Genomic DNA, 27,038 nt, shown 5'->3' with positions numbered 1-27,038 from the left:
GCATCCTGGGTTCTGCAGAGATCAGTGACCAAATATCTTATTCAGACTCTGGTCCCCCTATTGCTTCCCCTTCCAGCTCCAGGTATTCTCCGTCTGTCTTCAGTGCCTCGCTCCTTTGTATTGAAGTCGAATTTTTTTTTTTTTCCTGCTTCTCTGTACTACCTCAGCAACACGAGCAGGGCACTGAGAACAAAGGAGAACCGGCCTATTTGTCCTTCATTTAAGCAACCAGAGCAGAGTGGCCAAAAAAGGTTACCTCGGTTCGCAAGCCTGGGAACGTCACTGCTGGGCTGACTGTGGTAGCAGTCTGCACACAGCCCTCCACCAGCACCGCGGCGGTGCACAGAGATGGGACAGCCACAGCAAGCAGATTTCCAAGGCGTTTGTTGAAAGCCCTTCCCATAAGCCATCATAAACCAGTCAATTCATAGCTCAGTCAAATGGCAGTACCTTTACAGAAACACTAACAAACATAGCCCTGATACCTGACGCGTACACCCTTCTTTCTCCCATATACCAGCAAGCCCAGTGTATGGAAATACAGATGTTCTCAAATAAATGACTGGGAAAAAAGCTCTTTGAGACAGAAAAAAATGAAGATTTTTTTTCCCCTAATCCTTCTCGTCCAAATGACCAAACTGCTTTAAGCAGAATTGCCTGACTTTTTTCAGGCACATAGCTGACACAAAAAATACAGCTGTAAGAGATCTAAATTGCCAAAGTTATTAGTAACTGAAAATAGGCTCTTACAGAAGAATGTGTTGGCAGCTACCAGCTCTGCCTACAATTCTAGATATAGAGGAAATGGATTAAAGTGTTGAGAATAGCATTTCAGCAGCATGGCTCCAGGACAGTTCTGCCTGCTAGCAATGCTGTCATAACACAGCCATAACCAAGTAGTCAGTATATACAACACTTCAGATGAACTCCAGTAAAACCTTTATGCCCTACCATATCATCATTCATTTTACTTTTGCTAGATATGTCAGAGAAAACTCCTTTCTAAGGGATTTAGAATTCAAGACTAGATGCCTCAGAGATGGCTTTTGAAGTTCAAAGGTGTATGATAAAATTTATCAGATAGTTCTGCAGTTTTTTAAAAAGATACCACCTTTGTGCGTATGTGTAGGAAAGATTCCACTTGCATACCGTACATAAATGTTCCTGCATGCTAATATGCTACTGGATATCAAGACAAAATGCTCTAGCTTTTTAATGTAACAGAAAAATATCGTTTGTTCAGTCTCTCGTTTTATAGACTGAAAAACACTCGTTGACTCCTACTGAAATTATCATTTTGCCTTCATCTCTTATCAAGGTTAACAGTTGTGACTGTGCCACTAAACAGGGATGACTAAATCAAGCAGAACAGGTAGCAAATGCATCTATTCATTATTTATCTAGATGATCATTCAAGCAGGATTTGGCTTATCAATATCTTTTCCATTTATGCTTTCTAGTCTGGAGAACACCACAGTACCCAAGATCTGAAAAGGTGCATCTGTACAAACTGGGGCAGCTTTTGTCCTGCTATGTCTTGTTTATAAGTATCAAGGCATCATTGATTTTTCTGTTACAAAAAATTTGCTGTTCACTTACATCACAGCTAGAAAGTATAAACAAGCTTGAAAGCACAAATATCTTGCAGGAATTTATCTATTTCTTCTTTTAATTGAAAAATTTTTAAGCACTGTAGCACAACACAACATAGTATATCATTCCTATTAAGCATCAACAAAATTGCTTTGCTCTAGTAATACAAGAGCAAATAGGATTCAAGAAAAGTAATCTAATTTTTATCTAATTCTAGTAATTCGATTTTATCAAACCTTAGCTATAGTTGTTGAAATCATAGCCATAATGCTAAAACAATTACTTTGCAAACCACCATAAATTCAACTACTTCACATTCTTTTTGATATTTTAGAGAGAAATGTGAATACAGTGAGAAAAAATGCTTTCATGTACTATGGCCTGTCAAAACACAATTTTGTGTGTTTATACAAACATACACACAGGTAGCCTTCAAGATTTCTGAGTATGAAACGACTCAGAAACGACTACTCTGTATCTCGCATAATAAGAGAATAGAAAGAGACTGATTCCTCTTGTGCCTAAGGTAGATAGCTCCCTCTCCAATGGGCACTGTTTTTTTTTTTTTTTACCCTTAGAAAATAATCAATAATTCAGTTAACCTATCCTTAAAGCTAACACTTCAGTCTTCTGACTGGACCTCACACAGGGGCTGTAAGCAGAATGGTCATGAATGCTGACTGGTCTGACGCTTCTTCATCAGAAAAGACATTTTTGCACCTGAAATTTCTTCATGCCCCAGCTGGGATTTTGGTCAAAAATAAAAGGACCAACACAGAGAGAGACCATCTGCATCTAGAATAGCCCGTGCTAGAATAACTGAATTTTCATTAAAAAATAAGATGAAGAAGAGGCTTTGGGGGTCATTTGATACGGGCCTACCTCTGGCATTTGGTGAGAGCACGGGCAACTTTTCTGTGGTTCTGATAAAAGCAACTTCCCCGGTCAGTGGCTTGAAAAGGGGTAAAAGGAAAACTCCTGTTTGCTGGTTGAAAGCCACACTGACAGTTACACTTTATTCTGCTTCTAAAATCAGGGCATAGATAGCACATAAAGTCTTCACTGATGTGAGAGAAAAGAAACAGTGTTTTCCTGGCTATTCAAAATTGTCCACAAGGATTGCAAGAGGCTACATTCAATGTCCACCTGCCTGATTCAGATGGTGGCAAGCTCCTGGTGTCTCGGAGCACAGCACGCCAGGCACAGGGCGTGCATCTGCCACTCACGTACCTGAAAAGTCCACAATAGATACTTGACATGGAATTGAAAAGCAGACAAAATTTCAGGAATGGTAAAGGTGTAGGAAAGCTCCTCTAGACCAGTTGTAAGGCAAATACAGTCTGCAAGTGCCATGAGGTCCTGAGACAGGAGGCACAAAACTGCAATCGTGACAATTGCGCTCTTCATTTACATAGCACCCACTTTCTGGCACCTATCAGTGAACAAAGATCAATGAGATGAATGTCATAATCTCAGCCTAATAGATAATGAAACAAAGACAGAGAAACCAGGAGGTCCAGTTATAAAGAGGTAAAGAGGCCTCTTCAAGAGACAAAGTTTAATGTCTTAAATAATAAAACAAAATTCCCATTGTATTCTTTTAAGTCTAACATTCCTCCCTACTTAAAACATGGTATTACTACTAGATAGATGTCAAGACAACTCTTTGCTTTCCAACAGAAGATATTTGACACAGCCATTTTCCAAGCCAATACCCTAAACACTGTTTTTTTTTAAGTCAAATTTTCAGATTTTCCACTACTAAACTATGAGGCAGTTTAGTGCTTCACAGGGAACCATTGTGCTGTTTTCCCTTTAAATTCTAAAGCTATTTATTAAGAATCAAGATAATTATTTTTCCAGTCTGGGAAAAGAAGGATATCCATGTTATAGGGATGTAAAAAGTTAAAAAAAACTATTCAGAAGCCTTCCAGAACTTCCAAAGTAAAGGGGATTTTTTGCTGAAAGATGGAAGGAAAAACAAGCCAACTGATTTGAATGAATATTTTACACCTGTTTTTTGCAGCACTTTAATCAGCAGACCTCAAAGAACCTGAAGAGAAAGATGTTGACTCCATGTATAGAGATTGAGTAATTTATTCACTGGGTCATAACAGGTCACATCAGTAGCAAAAATCCTGCATTTTGCAAATAAGACCTCTGCACCATTAGTTTTTATTTTTCCTTTACAAATGCCAGAAAGAGCTCTGATACTCTGAAATACGCTAGATAGCCCTCACTACACACTACTACCTCGAGAAAGTGTTCTCAATTAGAAAGACATTGCAATTGTCACAGCTAAGCAATTTCTTTGAGACTAAAGAGATTCTGTGCGATTTCACGGAACAAAAAAGACAGTAATGCAGAAAATCTAACACAGAAAAATTAAATTGTCAATCAATGTGTCACACAGTGAGTTAAAAGATTTCATTGTCCACTCTAAAAAACAAGAAGTGGCATGCAAGGGCTACAATGAAACAGACTTGCTGCTTTCTTTGAAACACCCAAAAAGGTCAAGATCAAAAAGACAGAAGAGAAACAGAAAGATAAGAAATCAAAGTACCGAATTTATTAAGTTACTGGTTTAATACTAATCCTTGTGCGTGTCTGTGTGTATACTGTGTTGTGTACATGCATATTCCATATAGCAGAGTTGCTTGATTCCTGATTGATAACCACATCAACAGGCACAGAATATAGTAAGCAAAAGAGCAATATTTATTTATTTATTTTTAAACATTATTACATTGACAGACTATTATTTTAAAAGGAAGACCATATTATATTAGTTCAAAACTAGCCTGTTAAGCATATATATTTAAACTCTAATTTTACATACATATAATGAAAAAAATCTTATTTTACAAATAGCTATTTTAATAGGCTTTATGAAAATCATGTTTAAAAATAACTGCCAAAATATCCCTCTTTAAATATACAAAATCCCCTTGCTGTGCTGAAGATTTCTTTCTCAAAAGCCAAAAAAATATTTAAGTCAACAGCTGATTCCACATCAAACCCTACTGAAAGCAGGAGTGATATAAAAAGGTAAAAGCACTGTACCAAGTAAATAAGTACAACTTTTGTAGGTCTTAATAATGCACATATTTCTATTTGTTTTAAAAATGTTTTATAAAAACTGCTATTATTAAACTTAACATCCTTTCCTGTCTGCAGAAAAAAACTAGCCACTGAAATCACCTCTGGCTACTAAGACTTCTCTTCTTTGGGAAAGACAGTGCAATACATTTTACATTTCTAACCAGATCACCTAGAACCTGAATCTTCTCCCACACCAGCCAATGGGACTTTTACCACTGGCTTCAGTGGAAGCAGGACCGAAAGTTATCTTCAGCATTTAACTGTGCAACCCCTCTTCACCTCACCTGATTTTCTCCTGTTTCATGATGGAGAACGGACAAAAACTTGTAATACATTAACTGAAGAAACCATAACTGAAGGACTTGAACTTAGCAGGTTGATGTATGGACTAATTTGCTGTAAAACCAAGTGTCCAATTAACCCAAAACCAATTTAATACACTGAAGAGATGCCATCTTCAAACCATCACATCTGCTAATGTTGTATGCTTTTTAGCCAACTATAACCTGTTTATGTCTCTGCAGCACATGTGTTTGTGCATGTGCTTCTGCATGCAACTTCACTGCATCCTTTATAGCCCCTTCTGGCATTTTTTCTGGAATGAGCTTTTCAAGAAGGTGCGGTATCCCGGGTCATCCACATATTCATTCTTAAAACGGGAACTCAATACTCTCTGTCTCTTCTTTTCTCCCTGAATTATATCTCCTCCATAAAACGTATCTTCAAATTTCATGTCAGAGGCTGTAGACTAAAATCAGACATTAATCACACATTCAGTTTCATATAGGCCATCACACTCTGATGTATTCTAGGAAAGTCACATGGAAATATAGATTTATTTTATTACATCACTATCAGGTTAGCTATATTACTGATTATAGAGCTATAACAGAGTTTTCAGGAAAATGTCTTCATGTTAAATATACCTTTTAAATAATTTTTTTTTCTAGCTATTGCATGCACTACATATCATTTAATTCTCTAGATCTGTACCGTTCCTTTAAAATCACGTGTCTGATGCTAGTTATCTTCAATTCTACCTGGATATCAGAGATCACTCTGACTGAGAGTTAAAAATAGGAACACTGAAGTGATGCAATTGTTAGGTAGGCTCATTGCTAACAGTACCAGATATTATTGACCATTGTGCTTTATTTAGGCAAGTTGTAAGTGTAAGGTACTACGACATGGACCACTGAAAAAAACCTGTCCACTGCATAATTTGGAAAGAACAAGAGCTACCGACCGGTTCAGCTAGTTGTCAGCAAATGCAAAGCTATTGGGCATCAAATGAAACAAAGCAGTGGGACACCAAACAGCAAGCCATTTGGGAAAAAAAGAAGCAGAAATTTTCGGATAAACTTGCATTATTGGAGTCAATAGTAAAACTCCAAGGATTAGAAAATGCATCATATAAAAATAATTAGAGTCATATATTTCCAAAAGGGGAAATAGATGCTATAAGATACCTTTAAATTTCACTGTCGTCAGTGTGAAGAGGTGAAGAGGATATTAAGAATACTTTGAGGACTAAGCAGCGTATTTATAGAATCTGAGGGATTACTAGGGAATCATGCAGAGGTCTGAGCACAGGCTGGGGTTTGTTTTATTTAGTTGACTAAATTTAATGTTTTTAAACTACACTTAACTCCCATAAAAAGTTAATGGTGTCACACACAAAAATAAAATATCCATCTATAAAAATGCTATTTTTAAAAGAAAAACATAAACCTAGCTATATCTGTATTGTTATTCTTCGTGAAATGCAACAGTAAAATAGATTTACAGAATGTCCAGTTAATTATAAATGCCTTCTACAAACAGTCTGCAAAAACAATAAATGGTAATGGAACCCTTTCTGAACATAATGAAAAACCTCTTAATGAATACAGCCAGGTGGCTCATTTAGTATTTTTCAAGCTAGATGGTTAAGACATTGAAAGATGAGTGGACTTATCCCAAAGAAAATGGCAAAAAAGTGTCTTACTCAAGAATATTTGATCACTGCACCTCCCATTAGAAAGAGCTCTCCCAGTCTTATTCTGTTCCTTTGGGAAAACAAAAGATCCTGCTGACTGAACACTTCCTTAGCAGGCTGACAACCTCAGGTTTCTCTATCTCTTGTCCACTCTCACCCTTGCTGTCCCTTTCACAAATGATGCTCACCATTTCCTTTGACACACTACTAGCTTCTGACAGACACTATATCCATTTTGAGGGTACCTGTTGGGAACTGGCTGCAAAGGGTAATGATAATAATGGCAAGCACAGATGCCAAGAGGCACAGAAAGCGAAGGTCAGATTGAACTCTGCTTCAACTACCTCTACCCCATCTCTAGTATGTTTAGTCCATGGAATTCATCTGAACAGACACACCCTAGAAAACATAGTATTGGATCAGTTTTACAGCATTAATGACAAAGACAAGTAATGGCAATTGGCTGTCTCCTCCAACAGCAGTTTATCGGAATTTGGCCCTTTTCAATCACAAACAGTTATGCTTCTTATACGACATTTGGAAAAGAGGTAAGGTTCATATGTGAACAACTATCTTGTGGATGATGTTTGAAACTGCAGGAAACTGAGAAAATATAGAGGAGCTTTGGCTTTAAACCAAAGACTACCAAAAGGATGGTGAGTCCAGCCATTGATTTGACCAGCTCTGATCAGGTACTTAGTTTCCTAGGACAAGTTAATTGCATTTTTATTAAATGCAGTGCTCTCAAAATCACAAAGTTCTGAGAACACGGAAAGTTTAAAACAGCAGTATACATATTTTATAAGCGTACAGAAAGAACGGTACGCCTGTCAAGTTAACACATTTCCTAACTTGATCCTTCATGATCTGACAGATGTTCTACTAAGATGTTCTCTGCAGAAGACAAGACAATTATGTCTAATAACAGCATTTGCCCGTACCAGAAGAACAACTAACCATTCTCACTGTCACCTGTACATTTGTGCTAACTGTGTGCTAATTTAGCTAGCCATATCACTACAGCCTTCACAAAATCTTTGTCCTATTTAAAGGGAGAGTCCAGAATAAAGATGAGGCTAGTGTTATTGTCATTTTGAGCATATAAATGCTATAAAGGCATCATTTGCAAATACTCACAAAACGTGCTTTTACTCTCTTAGGCAGTTCTTCATCTAGAGTGTATATCTCTTCTCTCTTCATTGCTATGTGAGAACCATCTTCAAATTCAACCTAATTGAAAAAATGGGAATTTAAAAATAAAGGAAGTTTCTGAGAATATCTCTGAACAAATACATATTTGCAAACATAGAAGATTTATATACAAATAGTTTGTTATCTGTTTGAGGAAGGTACAGTTAGGATAAAACAGAAAAAATGTTATTACTGATAAATTACCACACAGTATAGGCTGAAAACAACCGCTATTCAGTTTAAAGAGCAGAGACACTTCAAAATCAACACTGATATGCATACATACAACAAAGTAAAAGTTTGTTGGATTACAAAAGCCAAACAGTAATAACAGATACCATTATTTTGCAAGAGTGGCACATTAACATATCTTCATGTCTTTTTTATTTGCCTCTAATTTTTTTACTTGCTTCTAATAAATAAAAAATAATTTTAACATCCTGTGCTTCAAGGTTGAGGGAGACCATGTCAAAAGAAAGAAAGTATGAGTGACAACTAAGGAAATACCAGTTAACAGAATTTTATTGAATCTGATGGAATTTCTTTAAAATGCTCTGTTCAGAAGATGAAAAGCTTTATCATGCTTAGGTTTAGATTTAATCCAGCATGAACCCCGTTAGCAGAAAATGAGAAAGGAAATGTAACTAGGTGTGGGGAATGTTAAAATGCTGAGGCTTTGAAGCATTTATGCCTTTTCAGTAGCTGCTGATTTTTTTAATACTTCATCTAACAATAGTGAATTTCAGCTATTATCTGCGATTGTGGTTTGAGTTCCTACAGAAACTGTAGTTAAAAAATAGTTTGGCAAAAATGTAAAAGAAGTCCCATCCTGCATTAAGGTGGCTTAATGAGACCATTTGAATGACAACAGACCTAGGTTGGAAGAGTAAGCCCAAATATACATGTAGGAAAACTTACCAAAAGCATTATCATAGACAAGTCTGAGAAATCATGTATCTGCACTTGTAAATTTACTAGGTTTTGCAGGTTCAAATTAAAACCTTGCCATGAAGTTTCAAACTACTACCTTCAAATACAATGAATATGTTGGATTAATTGTGAACAGCTGAGAAGATTGACATGGTATATCCAGCATCAACAGTCAAGATAGAGATCTATGAGCTATTAACGTATTTCAGAGCAGGATTTTTAACAGCAGTTTAACACAGATGCACAAATCTGGAACGCATTTAAAATCCACCAAACACATAACTGCAAAAGAGTCACAAAAGTCATCTTTGCCTCCCTCTGCTCCCATTAGTAACCCCATAGACCTAGTCTGTAAGTACTAAGTTATAGAACTTAAAAGTCATTGCAGCTTAAACTTTTTTAACCAAATAATGACAATTTAGCTGTTTGTCATCAGGGCACAGGAAAGCCTTTACGCTGTTCTTGCTCCTTACTGCATAAAACACTTGGCAATACGCTTTTAGTATCACTAGCAGAAAAAGTTGGCAGGAAATAGTCTCCGTTGACTCCATGTGCTCAGAAAATCACTTCCTGAATGGCCAATCTTTTTGGTTTCACTAGTAGTGTAGCGGGAGGCAACTGCTCCACATCAGAGAATCTGGCATGCTTCCAGTATGAGATATATGAGATATTGAACATCTACAATGAACAGTAAATGGAAATTTTTTAAGCTGCATTTCAGCATGCCACACTGGAAATAAATTTGTGATACTGTTAAAGGCAAACACAAAATTTCCTCTAAGACTTTCAGCAGTATCATGATTCATGCAAAATGTAAACTCACCGTCTCTAATAGCTCCAATTTAATCCAGACTGCAGATACTCTATTTCAAACTAGCAATTTTATCTAGTATGTTGTTTGCCCTGCTGCTACTGTACTGTATCAGTCTGTGTAGTATGTTATTCTCTCCATGAGATTCTTTTATATCAGGACCTTATCAATTAAAGGGTCAGCTGAAATTGCTTAGAAAGCAATTAATAGGGTGAAAGAATGATTTAATCATTTCCTAAAACTCATAAAAATATTGAAAACAATCATATAAATACTGAAAATGATCAAGACATCAAACAGATCTCAGATATTAACAATTTCACTTAAAGCAAACCCATGCTTCATCTGGCATGTAAAATTCTGCGTCAGGATTGTGTAGCATAACCATTCTGCAGATGTCAAACTGGGTAACATGAATTCTGGTGTGCTGTCATAGCTTCTGCACACACAAGTGCTGTCACACTGTGCATTCTGTGTAAATGTCTCATGAGCGTGATGAAAAATCACAGATTTGTCTGAGTAGAAAAGATTTGTAGATATTTTATGAGATTATAATAGCTTGTTTCTGAAGCCTCCCTTTCAGTTTCTCCTTTTGTGGTACCCTCTAAGAGAAGAAGAGTGCACGTGTATGCATATATGCTGGGGGCTATCACACAAAGTGCATAGAAAAGACTGGAGGAAGCACTACTAACGTGTCCTGAAGTTAGCCTTGCACCCTCCATGTCATAGTCTTTCAGTCACCAGTATGACACCTCCACCATTATGGCAGCCTCCTATCCTGTCCTACAGAGTGAAACACTTGGTAGTCTCCACACCCTATGCAGTGCAATCTGGGCTCCATCTAATCACTGCTATTTCCCCAATGACAGGGGCTGTTGCAAGGCAGCTTACTGTAGTCTCTCATCACTGTTATGCTGAAGAACTCAGAACCTTTCTGAGTCTCCTTATGCTAATCCATTTTCCTTAAATTAATCCAATTTCCTTATGTTGTGTTATAGGTCAAAAATAAGACTAAGAAGTTCAGTTTTACTACATCAGTTTTTTCACATATAAAAGATAATAACAACATTAATCTAATCTACCTTATTTCTTGGAAGACAAACTGTTTAGAAGATTAAATGCTTTGAAGATTAACATTACTATAGAACAACAATCTTTATATTTTATAAAGAACTTTTCACCTTCATGACATAATACAGCCATTAAACATAAGGAAAGAGGTAAGATTTAGAGACTAGCTCAAGAGATCAGGCACTTAAGGACTTGAGTTCGATTGCAAGTCATTGGCAAAGTGAGAAGGTCATCGCAGCAAGTCATTTAGCCTCTCTGTGCCTTAATTTATATACAGATACAACAGTAAATTTGCCATTTTTCTAGAGTAATGTGAGATCCTCAGATGAACAGAGTTACATAAGTGAAAATGAATACATACATATATGTATATATACACACACACACACACACACACACACACACACATATATATATATGAATGAAATGTACCTAGATTGTCATTCTTTCAGAAGTGGTATTAATTATTGTGATTGTTTTACTGCAGTTTCTACCATTCACTCAGGTACTCAGCTGCTGACTGATTTTTCTCAAGGGCAAGCACATAAAAAAACAATGATTATGTCTCTGAAATCAAAAGTCAGCTTTTTGCCCTTGCCTACAGTGCTCAGTTCCCTACTTTGTTTGCTAAGGACAAAGCACTCCTTAGATTATACGTTAATTAATATGAAAGTGCTTTAGACAAATGAAAACGGCGCTATCTGTACTCTCTTCTCACTGTCTTTCCTTCCATCCTTTTTATGAAATGCTTGAGGCTGATTACAGTCACACATCACTAATTACATCTATATCATTATTCATATATCATCTATATCATCTATATCATTAATTAAATAATTACCCAGCATTAAATAAAAGTAAATAACCTGGAGAAAAATAACAAATGTCATCTTGCCATCTTAATGTTCTCCCCATTCCACCTTGTAAAATGAAGAGTACTGATTAATACCTAGTTCTGATTAATAACCCATTTTCTTGCTTCCATAAGAACAGATGAAACCTCCAATCCCAAAGAGTGCACAGTGCTTATTAATGTTTTGGACAGCTGTTAGTGTAAGTACATCAGTTACAATACAGTCCACACTCCTGCCTTCTGCAGCTCTCAAGCTGTGGCTTGCAACGTTAGAGCAGAATGGGCAACTCAGAATAAAGACATCTGAAAGACAGGCACATGGTAATAAATACAGATACTCACCTGATACACATGAGCTATGTTTGTTCCCAGATACTTTGCACCATACAATTTTCCATCAGGCCACTTCACCTGGACAACTTCTCCTTCTGCAGGTGGACCTAGCTTTAGGCAATCTCTGCTCTGTTTACGAACAAGGATAGTTTCTCAAGTCAGTGAATGAGCTTCTACACTTTGAAATTAACAGTGAACTGCTTCTTACAGCCGGATAATTGGAGAAGAGTTATCACTATATCTGTTTCAACTTTTATAATCTTGCTAATAGGCTAGCATAACACACTGTAAGCCTTTATGAAAAGGAAATAAAGACCACAGAAACACTGCCTTAACTGCTTGATGTTGCACTGGTAAGACAACATATGCATAAATCAGACAGCTACACATTTCTCCAGATTCATTTCTGTCCCACATTGAAAATGAAGATCACCAAAGTGCACTTGCGTATTTGCAGCACTTTTTCTATTACATATTTAAGTAATTCATGTTTTGTTAATAGCAATGCATTTTTGCTAGATGCCAACTTTAGCACCTGAAGCAGACTGATGACTGATCAAACTGAAAAGGGTGGGAATGCCAGTGAGCGCTTTGCTCAGTTGAAGGACAAACACAGAGTTTAAATGTTTATGGCAAGGAACTTTTTTTTTTTCTTGACAAGATATAAGGCAGCTTTTTCCTGTGTATTAGCTTGGATGCTGGCAGAGAAACAAGTTGTCTTTTTGAGCATGTAAGGAAAATACATAAAACTGTGTTATACTTTTGCTAATTCATGAACGTTCAGCTACAGTCAAAACAGCTTCCATCAGTAAGTAAGAAATAGGTCTGATACGGTGCTGGGTTGCTTCTATATATTTGAAGCCTGTGAGGGAAGGAAGAGATGAAGCTACTTGCTGTTAGCCTTCAAATGGAAGCCAGGGGCTAGGTGATACTGTGAGAAAGTACACCAGTTAGCTGACCTGGGTCCTTATTCTGGAAAGCAATACACTTCGAAAGGTAGCTGCAGGAATAATTACACTTGCCTCACTTATTGCACATGTCAGAGCAGCACATTTTACGCTCGTTGTATTATGTTCTTCCCACGGTCTCCTTAGCTCCAAATGGCCCATTTGCAGAGCACACCAACCACAGACCCATTAATATGGCAGTCCCCATCAGGAGCTACATGATTTTCCATAGAAAAACCTTTACGTCCTATCTGTGCGTACCAGTTCTTTGGAAGCTATGTCTGCCACATATTCCCTGCAAAAAAGACACCTACAGTCTGTAATGACTACACCACATGACTTGTGATATAAATTAGAGCTAATTTAGTGGCATTCTCTGAGGTATGAGAGGCGCCGTTCAATGGCCACGTTGTCTGAGCACACTGCGGAGTGATCTAAAATGGAAAGAGAAGGGATAAAGCCAAAAAGGACTTAGGTATGCTGACAAGGCTACTCAGTACACTGTGTCACCCCAGGCTGCTGCAGCCCTACTGCCATTTTCAAAGTCTCAGATTTATATAGACTAGTTTTCAAAATGTATATTATTGCTTTCATGTATTTCTGAGTTCACTGGGCACTTCCAACTGAGGCTGCCAATCATTTTGACAAAGAACAGAAAAACTGAGAGTAAAACCACACCAGCAGTGACATAGCTAATAAGTCTTTGTGATCCTTCTTCGAATATTACCTTGTTAACATATCAGGTTAGAACCAAATCCAAGCCTTTTAAAGTGATTTTAATCACATGTATCTTAACCCACAAATTTGATTCAACCCTTGAGAAAACTAATGAAAAGTTGGACTTCCCCAGAAATACATGTTCCTGCAGAACAGATGCTGCCTCTGTGATCCCTCGGGAGCTATGCCAAGGGGACAGCTCGAAACTACGCCCTGCATGTCTGGCTTGCAAAGGCAGCTGTTACGGATACAGCAAGATGCATCCTCTAAATCTCATAATTTACCCAATGGGTACCCACTTCTAGGGTAGTAGGTGGTATTACTGCATTACCCTTTTCTTTATTTACAGGGAGAGGGAACAGAAGGAAAAAAAAGGGCTACTGCCTGATTTTCAACAGTAGAATAACTATGACTTCTCAGGGAAGCAGGGATTGCTAAACTCTTTCACAGCACCCACTATAATTTAAATGAGATTATATTTTGAATAGTCTGTCCTTTGTGATGACAGTGAAGATGCCTGTTCTCATAACTGATTTTGCTGCTTCTGTCTGTTTAGTGTTAAGGCACAAAAAGGAAAAAAAAAAACCATACACACATTTTGACTAAGTGTCTGGAACCAAATTTCTAAAATGCATCATGGAAAATGCGAATTTCCTAAAACAAACAATCCATTAAGAATGTCAATCCAAACATTAATTTTCCAAGAATAAAAACCCAGCTTGAATTGCTCCCTCTGCACCTCCTATAAGAAAAAATTCTCACAAAAATTCTCACAGAAGTAATGGAATTGTTCATATGGTAAATTAGAGTTCTTATGCGAACAGCTAAAATGACCTGGAACTACAATACAAATCCATTCTTCATGTATTACCACAATATCCTAGTCTATGGAACAATGTTTAGGGAAGCCATACCAAATAGTTCGTGCTGCTTTCTGCTACAGAAAACCTAAATTTTATTTTGTATTGATCTACACGATTTATTTAGAGATTCTATCTTTTCCTGCAAAAATAATTCTCACCATTTTCTTCTGGCGTACGAGTAGACCCATTTCTTAGGCTGACAAAGCTGCAAACATATAACCTCACACTTCTTAGTTATATCACGAAAAGTCAGACATCAAGATATGGTGAGCCCTCAACATTCCTATACACCGATTGTAAATAACATATAATGTGGGTTAAATCTATACTGAATTTGTAAACCATGTACGTTTCCCCTACAGTTCTATATTTTCTGTTCCGTAAACGAAGCCCCAGTACAGTACTTTTTCTTCTTCACATAAAAAGATACAAATCCTACCTATCTGTACTGAAATATCTATTCAATTCTTAAGTGCCTAATTTCTCATTCCACCTGTTTCATAGAATCAATGAATTGCTCAGGCTGGCAGGTACCTCTGTTTCTTCTATTTCAGCTTTTGCCCATTGCATTTCATTCTGCCACTGGGCACCACGGAGGAGAGTCTGGCTCCTTCTTCCTTGGTGCCCTGCATCAGATATTTAAACACATTGATAAGATCCCCTGGAAACTTCTCTTCTCCAGGCTGAACAGTCTCAGCAATCTGAGCCTCTCCTCAGATGTTAAGATGATCCTTAAACATCTTCATGATCCTTCAATGGACTCACTTCATCATGTCCATGCCCTTCTTGTACTCAGCAGCCCAGTAATCAGATATTCGGTCTCACCAGTGCCGAGTCTGAGCTAAAACCCATAAACTACAACAATTTACAAAATTGTTCTTGTTTACTACAATTAATATTTCCTAGTTTTAGAAACATTCCATTTGGGGTATATATGCAGTGTGTGTACACACACATACATATATTTTTATACATGTATATTTTTATATATGCATTATTCTGATCTAAGATTAACTGAAGAACAATTGAGACTGTTTTCCAAAACTGTCAGAAACACATGCCCCTTGCATTCCTACAATTTTATTGTTACAATTTTTTCCTGGCAATTATGTTATGAATTCAGCTATTCTAAATTTTACAATTGCTTGGGGAATTATATAAATATAAGAGCCCTTGACTTCTTCTTGGTTTAACCTAAAGCAGTCAGATTGAAAACAAATATCTTCAGTGAATTCAGATGAAACAGAAAATTCTGTGATGTGGTCATCAATGTCAACAGGACTAAAGTTCAGTGCATATCAACAGAGCATCCTCAGCAGATGTGGTTCATATCTTCAGGCATTGGCTAAAAGAAGTCTGCAGGTTAAAGTGAGAGCTGCAGGGATACTGACTGTAGTTTTTCATGTAAAGATTGTACTAGGAAAGGATGAAATTATTCTGTGACTAGGCATATCAGCTAAAGTTAGTTTATAGAGGCTCTTGGCTGACAGAAAGCTAGATACAGAGATAAACCTTAGAAAGGAAAATATTGCCATAGCCAACGTGGAATATTTTAGTAAATAAGACAATATAATTTTCCTTTTGAGGGATTTTTTCCCCATGAGTGAGGAAGGCAGCAATTAAATGAAAAAGACCAAAAAGCTGCAAGAAGGCAATTAATATCACTCGAAAAATTTGTTCTTTTCAAGTTAAATACATGACAAGCAAGAAGCTCTCTAAAAAAATCCCTGAATATTGTGAATGGACAAAATGCCCACTACTATACACCTGCTGAATCTAGCAGCAGAAAAAAATTTTTCATTAGCCTGTATTTTCTATAATTTTTTGCCTTTCAACAGTCAGTTTATAATTCAAAGATTGACCTTTAGGGAGCTTATATGGAATCTTATCCTTTCAAATCTGATTCACTACCTTGGGTGAACGGAGAATATGATTGGTGAAGGGGGGGAGTAAATCAACAGATGCAAGATCATGACCATTTAATATTATAGCAATAACACTGGTCATTGTCCATCAAGGAGTTGTTTGAAAAGAAGCAACAAAACCAAAGAGGAAAATGTAGCTTATTTTCTAAAGCAGATATAAACCTAAATATAGCAGAATGTTTAAAACTGTTGCTAGAAAACAATCCCATTTAACATGGAATAATGACAATTCTTGTTTATTTGAATCATGGGACAACTTCATCAGATCACCTGGCAAATTCATCGAATTACCTAGCCGCCCTTGTTAATTGTTTTGAAGTTACTGTAAAAAATGATTCCATCCTGATTCAAGAAAAGATACAATAATTGCGATGATAAACGTCCCAGATTTGATCCTCACAACTGACAACATAGAGTAACATGTCTTGTCTTAAGAGCTGTATTTTGCTGCCTACTTGCATTATTGCATGAGCATTGTGTGGGACTTCTCTCAGGGAGAAAATCAATTTCCATCTTGACCAGATCAGAACACTTTTTGTAGATTACTAAATTCAGTCCTCTACTGAGTTGCTTCTACAGTGGGCTTAACAGGGAAGAGGAGAATGAACCACTGCATTATAAAAGAGATTTGCAATCAATAAGTTACTCTCTGAAGACCCTCCTTCACAGCTGATGAATATTACTGGCCACGAGTTTTCGCTGAGCAGAACTCTAAAACATTCAGATAGCTATAGCTATTTAATGAAGACTTAGATTTCCTTTTCAGCTTATACAAAAACAAGGGAGGAAAAACAGAAATATATTGATGAAAAGCTGATTTATGGTATACAGAGTAAAGTGGGAGAATAAAGTTGCCTAAGAGCAGTCTGGTCTTGAAGTTTATTCATATTTACCACTAACCTATCTGAATAAGCATGAATTGTGTCCTTAAAGCTGCGCTGTGTCAGAAACCTGAAGTTCATATTCATGAACTGGCATAACTTAATCTATTTTGTTAAGACATCTCCTTTCACATGCATAGGAGCCTCTTCCTCTTCTGCACCATTTAATCTTTCTGGAACTTGTTAAATCATTTCCATGTCCACCATACAATAACATTCTTCTGTACTGTTCCCATGAAGGCATCTCTATAAATTCACAACATGAAGTATCAAACTTTCATCAAGCATTAACCAAGAGAGCAAATATAATCAGATGGCACCCCTTTCCATCAGCAGAGGGTCTAACTCAGCAGCCTCTATCACATGAATAACTTCACCAACTCCAATTTTATTTTCATCAGAGTAATAGGATTGCTTATCTGTGCAACTGGCACTAACAGTGCTGAGAGCTGTTATTTTTCAAATCTTTGCTTTAAAATTTATTCCAAATAATTTTTTTTTGTTTAGACTATACTCTAATTACAGCATTTTTCTCAATGTCACTTAGTAAGAACTACTCTTTCCACCTCCCTGACATTCCTAGGTTTTACTTGCTGCTTGCTTTTATTTGCAAAACGAAGCTCATCATTGTTTATTCAAACTCTTGTCAAGTACCATTGACAATATATTTGATATGAACAACACAGGGCTAAAGTGGTTAAGTGTGGCTTTTGCAACAGGTTTTGTGAGCTAGCCCACGCTGCTAATGCTGTTTTATCCATATGTCTCTGTAACCCATCAACAGACAGAAATATACAATAATTTCTTTAAAATTTTAGTTTCTGGTAAAGGAATAGTATAGAGATTTAACTTAAAAATATACACAGAATCTGGCTGCTAATAGTCTTCCTGGGAAGCTAAAGATAGTTTAAATGCTAGCTGAAAATTTGGCAGTGAAAAATACCTGTAACAATTACTTTAGCTGAATATATTTTAGACGTTTGAAATTGATCATTATTTCCGTACAATGAGACATCAAAATCCTCTAGTAAGACATCTTCCAATCATCACACTACAGGAAGTATGTTGCAGAAAAATCGTGCAAGAAGCCCTTTTGCTATGCTGCTGCTGTCTATATCCAAGGGCTCTTGAATCTCCCTCTACTGCTCTCCAGCAAACTCGGAAAAAGGAACAGTAAAATGCAGAAGCAAGCAGCAACCCGACTCCAGATCCCTAACACGCCTGGTGATACAGATCCATTACCTCCTGCTTCCTCCCTGACTCACAGCTTTACAGACTTTCAGGGGCCGTGGTACAATATGCTAATCCTCTTCCTGGAAGACTGAAAGCTGATAATCTAGCCCTGAGGTATTGAAGATGAAAGAGAAAGAGATACCAAAAAGATGAATTAGAGCTAAATCAGACTTTATAATTGCAATAAACCTGGCCTTCCTAGGCTATCTCCATTTTTTTTTTTTTACTATCGCTCACCATGTGTCTGTTCATAATTTATACATACCTTAAAAATCAAATTATGACACAAAAACTGTCCATTTTCTATCAGCTGCCGCATTGCTTGAACCCTTAAAAATGGCTCAGACTTCAGTATCAGTCCATCTAACCATGATTTGCATGGAGCGAGACATTACATTGACTCATCTCAGCTTTATATTTAGAAATTCCGTGGTTTCAGAAAAATAACTTAAAAAAATAGCCGTAGTCTCCAAAACTGAAGAACCAAAACCGAAGAACCAAAACCATTTTCATCTTCTTCTGGGGACACGGATTCAACTTAAAGCAAACAAGTATCCTAGAATTAATCACAGAATTCATGAAACGTTTATGGAAATGGCTACGTCAGACAACTGTAATTGAGATGCACAAACTACATCTGACTTACATTGATAGGATTTCAAGTGAATTTCTAGTCCCTACATCCATAACCTGAAAAGTATCAGAATGGTAAGTATGATTATTGGGCTTTTGCAGAAGAAGCAGTCTTCTCACTGACTCCAATTGAACTGCAGATGCCATTTCTAAACTTTCTCCTTAAATTAGGAACTGAATTTAATTTCCTCTCCTACTTCACTGCTACTAGGATACCTACTATGAGACAGTGCTCTCCGCACTAACCAGATGAATTGGGTGAAGTGCAGAACTGAAGACGCAGTGAGTAAGCTGTCACAAAGAGTTAGCTCTTACTGAACAAAATCCAGGAGAGAAGGCGGCTCCCATGGCAAAGCGGGAAAGGTGACTCACATGGGATTCCCTGAGGTAGGCAGAACCTGCCTGACGATGGAGCTGAAACGTCAGCAAGGCCGTTCTGCTAAGGCACTTAATGCAAGTTGTCTCCTCCGCTTAGGTTACTTCAGCTGGCATTAACTTTCAACTTCAATGCTAGTGATTAAGCTTCCACAGGCTCGCTTAGAAGTGATGGTTTTATACGGAGCATGATCAACATGATCAAAGCTAACACCTCTGATTTAGAAAAGCCTGTCATATAGACAAATAACATAGTGCAGTCGAAAATAGTGAATATATTTACTAACACCATTAAAACGGAAGTGAAGTAAGAAATTGCAGAAACTCCCTGAATATACCTGCTGATGTCAGAAGACTGTTAACTATGTCTTCCTTTGGGAAACAGATAGTATACAGTACTTATGCAAATTGCTAAAAAAACCCAGAATTAGGTTTCATATATTCCCAGTCATTCTGAATGAAAAAGAGAGTGATAGCTAATGTGCCACAGTCAGAATTTTATCTAAACAGGAACAGCTTTTTACACAGCACATTAGCATTTGAAAGAGCAGGCCTGATTCCCAGTAGTGCAATTCTGTTTTTGAATTGGTATAAATTCACTGAAATCACCATATTAACAGAATACTTACTGGAATTGAACAAATGTAATCTTGGATCACAAGTGAAAACAGAATGCACAGAATAAAAATACTTTAAACTTGTGTATAATACATTGTCCTTAAAATGTCAATGAATTTTCCCCTATGCAGTGAATATAGGCTTTCATTAAAGGGAAACAGGAAGTCAAATGGATTATGCATTCATGAATGCAGTCTAAAAATTTTCTTAATTTATATTTAGCTTTAGAAGTTACTATTTCAACTGCTATATAATCTTTCAGCAAAGCATTAATAGCAAAAAACATGCCTAAGGCTAATTGATAGATGCAGACTTGCCCAAAGGACCACAATTCTAACCAAATTGCAGAATGCAGCTTAGGATGCCCAGGGTGGTACAAGGCATCAGAAAGAGATGCAGCACGGAGGACACTGAGGAAGCCTCAATTTAGAGTACAAATGTGCTCTTACAGGATAAAACTTGGCGTGAGTGGTGGGAAAGTTGGGTTAGCAAGGACACCACAGTGCACTGTGCCTGACTGAAGTACAAGGCCTCCTTGCTTTATTTCATATGTAAAGTTATAGCAGACTCTGAACCCTACAGTCCCACCTCATATCCTGCCAACAGGTCTAAAGGCCTGAAGGTCCTAGCAAACCTACTGCAGTCGAAGGAGTACAAGGATTAGTTCATGTCCTTCTCCTACACCTGCCCCTGCCTCAGGATTTAATGCACAGAAAAGAAAATGCTCCTTTTTCCCCTCCAGCTGTACACATATGGCAAGTCTGGAAATAATCTGCTTCTGAAATGCACAATAAGTAGAGCAAATTACCATATCTGAAACTCCTACAATTCCCAGGCTACCTCACAATAAAAGGAGGAGGGGGAAATAATGTTGTTTCCTTGCTCCAGCCATGCTTACTCCACCTCAAGAGTTCCCGTCTGAATCCTGAGTCTTTTCCCTGTGCTCTGCTGTGTTCTTCATGATTCTGGATAGGGATGTACACTCCCTTTGCACACAGAAGGAGAATTTCAATCCATTTCTGTCCCTCAGCCGCTGCACTGCAAAGTCAGCCATGTTATCTGAAACTGCTAAGTAATGGATTAGCTTCCATTTTGTTTCTCTGGCTGAGCTGCGTGGGTATTACCTTCAGCTTATCAAAAACATTATTGATAAGATTCTATAAAGCATTCCATTATAAAGTGGAAAGCACATTATATACAGGGAACTGTATAAAGATAATACTTACATTTGAAGATTTAATTTGCCCTAGTCTATCCTATATGCTTATCTACTCAATTGCCTGTCTTTCTCGTGCAACAGGGAACTAAGAAAAAACAACACCTACAGAAAAAATTAATCCTCTTCTTCATCTTGGAGTAAACAGAAAGAAACTCTGTTAAATCATTACAGTTACAGTATGGTACAACAAGTTTCAGATTAGAATCAGAGTGTTACATCTGTTGAGGTTTTGCAGCCTCAAGTTAAAAGATACAATAAAAGCCTCCACTGAATGTACTTAGGCTTTGTTTTTAAAGAAGTTTGATCTTAACTTAGGAAGACTAAAATTTCACATCCAGAAACTTATTTGTGTTACTACTCAGAGGCTATAAACAATGATTTGTATGTGGAAAGCATAGCAGTCACAACTACAAAAATATGTTGAAGTAAATTTCTCAGCTCACTTGATCTTGAGTCCGATTTTTCAAAATATACCAGATATTTAACTTTTTGGAGTATTTCATAGAACAAGTATGCAAAATCATACATAATTCTTACAAATCCATTTAACTCAAAGAGAAACCTAAGTTTTGTCTTTCAAGATAGGATGTCAGGAAGTTCTCAAAACTTGCTTTCCAGAATTTTTCAGAATTCTCTGTCTACTTTCAGAAATACAAATTACTAATTGGTAAATTCGCTTATATAGCAGATAATTTTATAATGCTGCAAAAAAACTGTGCCTGCTTAGTATATGTCTTTGTTGAGGAATAATAAAAAAGTCTCCAAATGTAGTATTAGTCAGCAGTTCTCTTTTTCTACATCCAGTAAGTAGTTCTGAGGCCTTTTAGGGTACATTTATGCCAAATCTAACCTATCCTCTTGTTCCCTGCAGATACACATTACTTATTTTTCTACTTTACATTCTTAGAAACCACTGGTGATGGTGACACTGTAGAGCATCCAAGGTACCTAAAGATTGCCAAGAAGAAGTATGAGTTCAACTATTTTAATTTCCTTCGCCATTCTTTGCAGATTTATGTACCAGTATAATAAAAATGAACAATAAGCTGTTACTCACTATCAAAAGTCTAATGGGTCTTTCACAGGTATAAGAAAGCAGCTAACCAATGCTATTTCAGATTTTGATTTGAACAGGTAGACAAGCAGAAAACCGTTGTCAGAAGAGGCAAGGAAAAAAAGGTGGAAAAAAAGAAACTGCAGGAAAAAAACCTCTGGAACCAGTTTAGTCATTTAGAAGGCCAGCCAGGTTTGATGGGGAACAAGAGTTATATAATTTGGTTTCTCGGGCAGATTTTCACAGAACGCAGCATCCTCAGGAGATGACTATGCTCAGGATCAAGCCCTCTCTATGCTTTATACCCACTTGGACATTCATGGACTGCCAAGACTTAAGTGCTAGTCTGGTTCTTTCAGATATTCAAGCAATATGGATATGCAGCAGTAGTGAAAGTATTAACGCATATCGTAGTTGAGAAGCTGATTAAGCTGTCCACATAGACATAACCTTGAGCTCTCGGTCTCTAGATCTAATCTGATTAATTGCTATTCCCTTTTAAAGGCTTCTCTTCCCACCAACCTTAAAATTGAAGAAAGAAATTCTCTTCTGCACAAGTGAAAGCCAGTAGAGTCACCAACAGCTCAAATCGTTAAGGAGAATTTGTCAGTAAAAAGACTCTGTTCTTGAAGCCACATCCCAAGCACTGACACTCACCTCCCCAAGGGTGCTGCCGTAGCCCACAGAACTCCACATGCAAAAAGTTTCACTTACATAATGTCACTTTGCAGTATTAAACTACTGTACCCTTCACCAAGCCTCCCTGCCGTACTTTGTACTCCTCCTTCCCATATAAGGCGGTGGAAGAAATAATTTTTGAAGAACTGTCAGGCTTCATCCCTTTGGTGCTCTATCTCAAAGGCAGATGAAGTAAATTTGCTCTGTCTCTCAACAGCCTACAACATACAGAAAGTAATAATATCATTGGGACAATCTATATTCAGCCTGACCCCTGTGCCTACACTTTGCCCCAATTAGTTCACCTCATCTCGGGCAACTACTGAGATTATAAATGCCAACGCAACTTCAAACACCTGCTAGGTATCTAGGCCAGGAAGGATCATTTAGAATCTCAAACAGCCAAGAATCAGCAAGAAAAAAGAATAATCGGCAAGCCTAGAGACACAGCATGTGTATACATTAGAGTGTGGCTCAGGAGATGTCGAAGCTTTCATTTCATAATTTTGTAGGGACATCAAGTGAGCATTTGTGGGCAAGGACAGAGACAGAGAATTGCAAAGAAGGTCCCTGGCTCAGAAAAGTCTTTTCTAAATAGCTTCTCAAATTGCCTTGCTATTATATTGGCAGGTTTTTGTTCAAATGCTAGTAACTAAAACGTGCTCCATTCTATTACAAAGAAAGCAAAGGATAATAATTCTGGGCTTTGTGAAATTTAGGTGCACGCTGTAAGCAGTCATAGCCTTCTTGATAATTTCAGTGATGTACTTTTGCTGTCAAAGTTCTAAATAGCCCCGATCCTCCTTTCATTGCCAGCGGTGAATTTCAAGTATCGATAGACACAGAAAGACAGAGCTTAATCTTCACCGTTCTCTTCACGCTGAAGGCTCTCTTGGGCCCACTACAGAAAGAAGGTAGTCACATTAGTATAAGCATAATTCTGTTAGGGTTCCAGGTCTCACTGCTGGCATTTAGAAAATCCACTGCTTGATGAGGGGTTTTTTCATGCTTGAATTCTTTCAGACAAAGCAGCTTCCGTTTCAAAAAAGAGTGGTAGACAAAAAAAATATTAAGCAGATCTTAGATAGACTGAACTGATACATGCTAAAATAATATTTTTGTTCCTCTTTTGACAGTCTCAGCTTCTGTTTGAATGCTATCTTAAACTGAGCTAATACACTTTCTCAGAGGTATGCTTTTTGCAAATTATCATGCCAACAAAAAAATTCAGTAATGAGGTTGTGCAAAACAAACTCATTGATTCCTGAAAATAGCAATCAAGTGCCTTTGCAATGACTTCTGACTTCCTCATCTCTTAAGATGCCTTTCCTTCTAAGTAACATTTACAGCAGCATTTCATAAGCTACAGGAACATTCGGGATGGTATTCACATTCTAAATTTTAATCAGTAAAGTCCATTACCTTTTGCGTAGTAGGTAAATTTGCCCACAGATCAGCCTTAGAGTCTGCATGGAGAACTCCTGAATTCATACACTCAATGGTAAGCTAAACAGCAGTGTGAGTGTGTCATGGCAGCATGAGTAAGTACATTCATTTTTCTTCACCTAGTTTGCTGAGTAACCAGATGACGAAACCTTGACAGCAAAGAATTCGGTGTAAACTGGTTACTGAAGAATCAAGATTCTCAGTGGGGCAAGCGGCTTGAAACAATGTCCAATGTCCATTCCTGTTGCAACATCTCTGCTGAGATTATTGCATAGTTTAGTGAGATCATAGCTCCTTTAGCTGCGCTCACCTCTCCTGTAATCAGACCTTCTTGCAGACTTGCTCCTAGAAAAGCACACTTGACTCCACAATCTTTTTTTCTTCCTTTTTTCCTTAAAATAACTGTAATTTGGTGAGACCTTTCTCACCTCCCACCAGGCCTCCCTTTCCAGGATTAACTCGAATTTTAATGAGGCAGCGTGGGAACAGCTGCATTCTTAGTTCTAATGTCAGGTTAGATTTCTTTTTTTAATTATACTTGCTGCTAAGGCACTTTTGACAGATAAAATACATAGAGAAAGATACATACAAATACATAGGAAACCTCTGTCTAAATAAATCTGACCCAGCATATTCACATCTAGCAAACTGTCAAGCTGTTCCACTGGAGATATGAACTGTCAAATATTAAAAAAAAAAAAAAAAAACAACTGTGGGAAACCCTCCCTAACTGGGCAGCCCAAAGAGCAGTGTGCCTGCCTGGTGTAGCATCTGTTACATCTGACACCTGGCCTGTTGGGTCCTCCTGGTGCTGAGCCAAGGTTTGTGCGACAAGCTCCAGAGCATTACCAGCTAATCCTTCAAGAAGGGACAGGCGGCACTCATACATGCTGTTAGTAGCACTTGCTGCGGATTGCAGCATATGCACTCCTCACTTGTGTGTCCGTATGGTTAAACCAACTGTTAAGGCTGCCATCCCATCTCCTTACAGATTTGACATGCCATCCCCCTCACTGCAGTCTTTTTATGATGTACGGAGAGAGTTTTCCTACAGTTTTCTGTAGCGGGAAAACAGTATCCATCCACTTTTTTGCACCCGCTCACACCTGTTGCTTAAAGGGAAAGCTAACTGGTTAGTACATCACCAAGCTAACTAGTCGGTTTAAACATTGTGATTCAGGAGTGATTTCACTAAAAAATTCCCACAAAGTAGAAAGGAGATACAGCACCCAAACAATAGCTTGAAATAAAAAAGAAACTAGAATACAGCTACACCTATTTGGCCAACCCTGATCTATTTAGCAAATGCTAACACAAATCAAGAAAAATATATATGAGAAGAGAACAATGTATGCCCTGCTTTGGTAGTTATTGAATACTTACATCCACACAGAGTTTCATGAAGCAGAGTGAAATTTCTCTACTCCCTATTTTTCTCCTTAAAAATAAATCACTGTGTCTGAACACTGAAATAGTGGTCTATTGTGAGCTGAGCTGAAATTATGTAGTGGATTCAACGCATACTGGAAAAGCAGAAAGCTCCTGCTATCTTTGTGAGCTAGTTGAAAAGTGAAAACAGATTAGAGAAATAAGTTCTTCAATAGGCAGCAACATTGCTTTCACACCAGATTTGATGAATAAGTCCTCCCAGCGGCACTAACACCTGATACGCACATTGCATGGATTAGCAAGTTTTAGTCCAGGCAGAAGAAAAAACAGGTTTTTTTCCTTCCAGTAACTGCTGCAGGTATATTATCTAATGAAAACACAACAAGATTTCTCTAAGGAATGTGAAATTCGTTTGGTGTTTCCATCAAACAATTATATGTTGTTCATCCACTATCTCAGAAGCACTGAGGCATATCCAGCCCTGATTACATTTCTTCTTAGCTCCAGATCAGACTCCCCCACTAGGGTGGCAAGCAGTTTCTCATCTCTGCCATAGCAGATCCTTGATGCAGGCATACACGAGAGAGGGGCTTCTAATAACAATACAGCCACATTTGTCTAATATCTTGATGATCCTAAATCAAAATGCCTTTGATCATTAATGGAGCCTTTCAGAGTATTTCAAATTAAAGGATAAATTTTCAAAGACATGTGACAGGGATTTGCTGCCTGTCTTCTGTTAGCACCAGTGGGAGGTAAACAGCTAAATTCCCATGTGCTGCTTTGAAATGCACCCCTTCAAATGCCGTATTTTCAAAAGGCATTAGACTTTTCAATAACTAAGAAGCTTCCAAGAACAACAGTATCATTTCCACTGATGCTATCTGACAGTTAATGCTATTTCCATGAAAAGGTTAGGCCTGCAGAAAACAGAACAGCTCAAAGGCATTTTCACAGGACAGGAACACTGAGCACCGCTGGGACTGCGTCCCTTGAACCGCTAAGCATATACCCTCACGTACTCCCGGGTCTCCCTCTACATCCAGCACAGGACACAGCACAAAGTGAAAAGCAGTCTGGCAACAAACAGCACTTTTGCATACTGGTATTAGCCTCCTGGAGGCTATAACTGCTTTCAGAGATTATTAATAGGAGGCACACCAAAAAATCAGTTCTGCACAAAGAAGCCTCATGACCA

General features: G+C 37.7%; 1 protein-coding gene across 7 annotated transcripts in view; it reads right to left on the bottom strand.

The window, feature by feature from the left end:
* Positions 1 to 4,289: 4,289 nt before the first annotated feature.
* The window catches only part of KDM4C (lysine demethylase 4C), a 279,152-nt gene continuing 256,403 nt past the window's right edge, over positions 4,290 to 27,038 (bottom strand). For 6 of the 7 annotated variants that reach the window (XM_068927788.1, XM_068927796.1, XM_068927789.1 and 3 more), the window contains 3 exons: positions 11,872 to 11,991; positions 7,811 to 7,903; positions 4,290 to 5,443 (listed from right to left, as the gene is read on the bottom strand). In XM_068927788.1, coding sequence (XP_068783889.1) covers positions 5,267 to 5,443; positions 7,811 to 7,903; positions 11,872 to 11,991 — 390 coding nt within the window. In that variant the 3' untranslated portion in view covers positions 4,290 to 5,266. The remainder of the gene's footprint in view (positions 5,444 to 7,810; positions 7,904 to 11,871; positions 11,992 to 27,038) is intronic. The other variant, XM_068927795.1, reaches the window with a different exon arrangement.

Source organism: Struthio camelus, chromosome Z, assembly GCF_040807025.1.
Source record: "Struthio camelus isolate bStrCam1 chromosome Z, bStrCam1.hap1, whole genome shotgun sequence".
Lineage (NCBI taxonomy): Eukaryota > Metazoa > Chordata > Aves > Struthioniformes > Struthionidae > Struthio > Struthio camelus.
The sequence above is the reverse complement of the archived record's forward strand: the minus strand, read 5'-3'. Positions and strand labels throughout refer to the sequence as shown.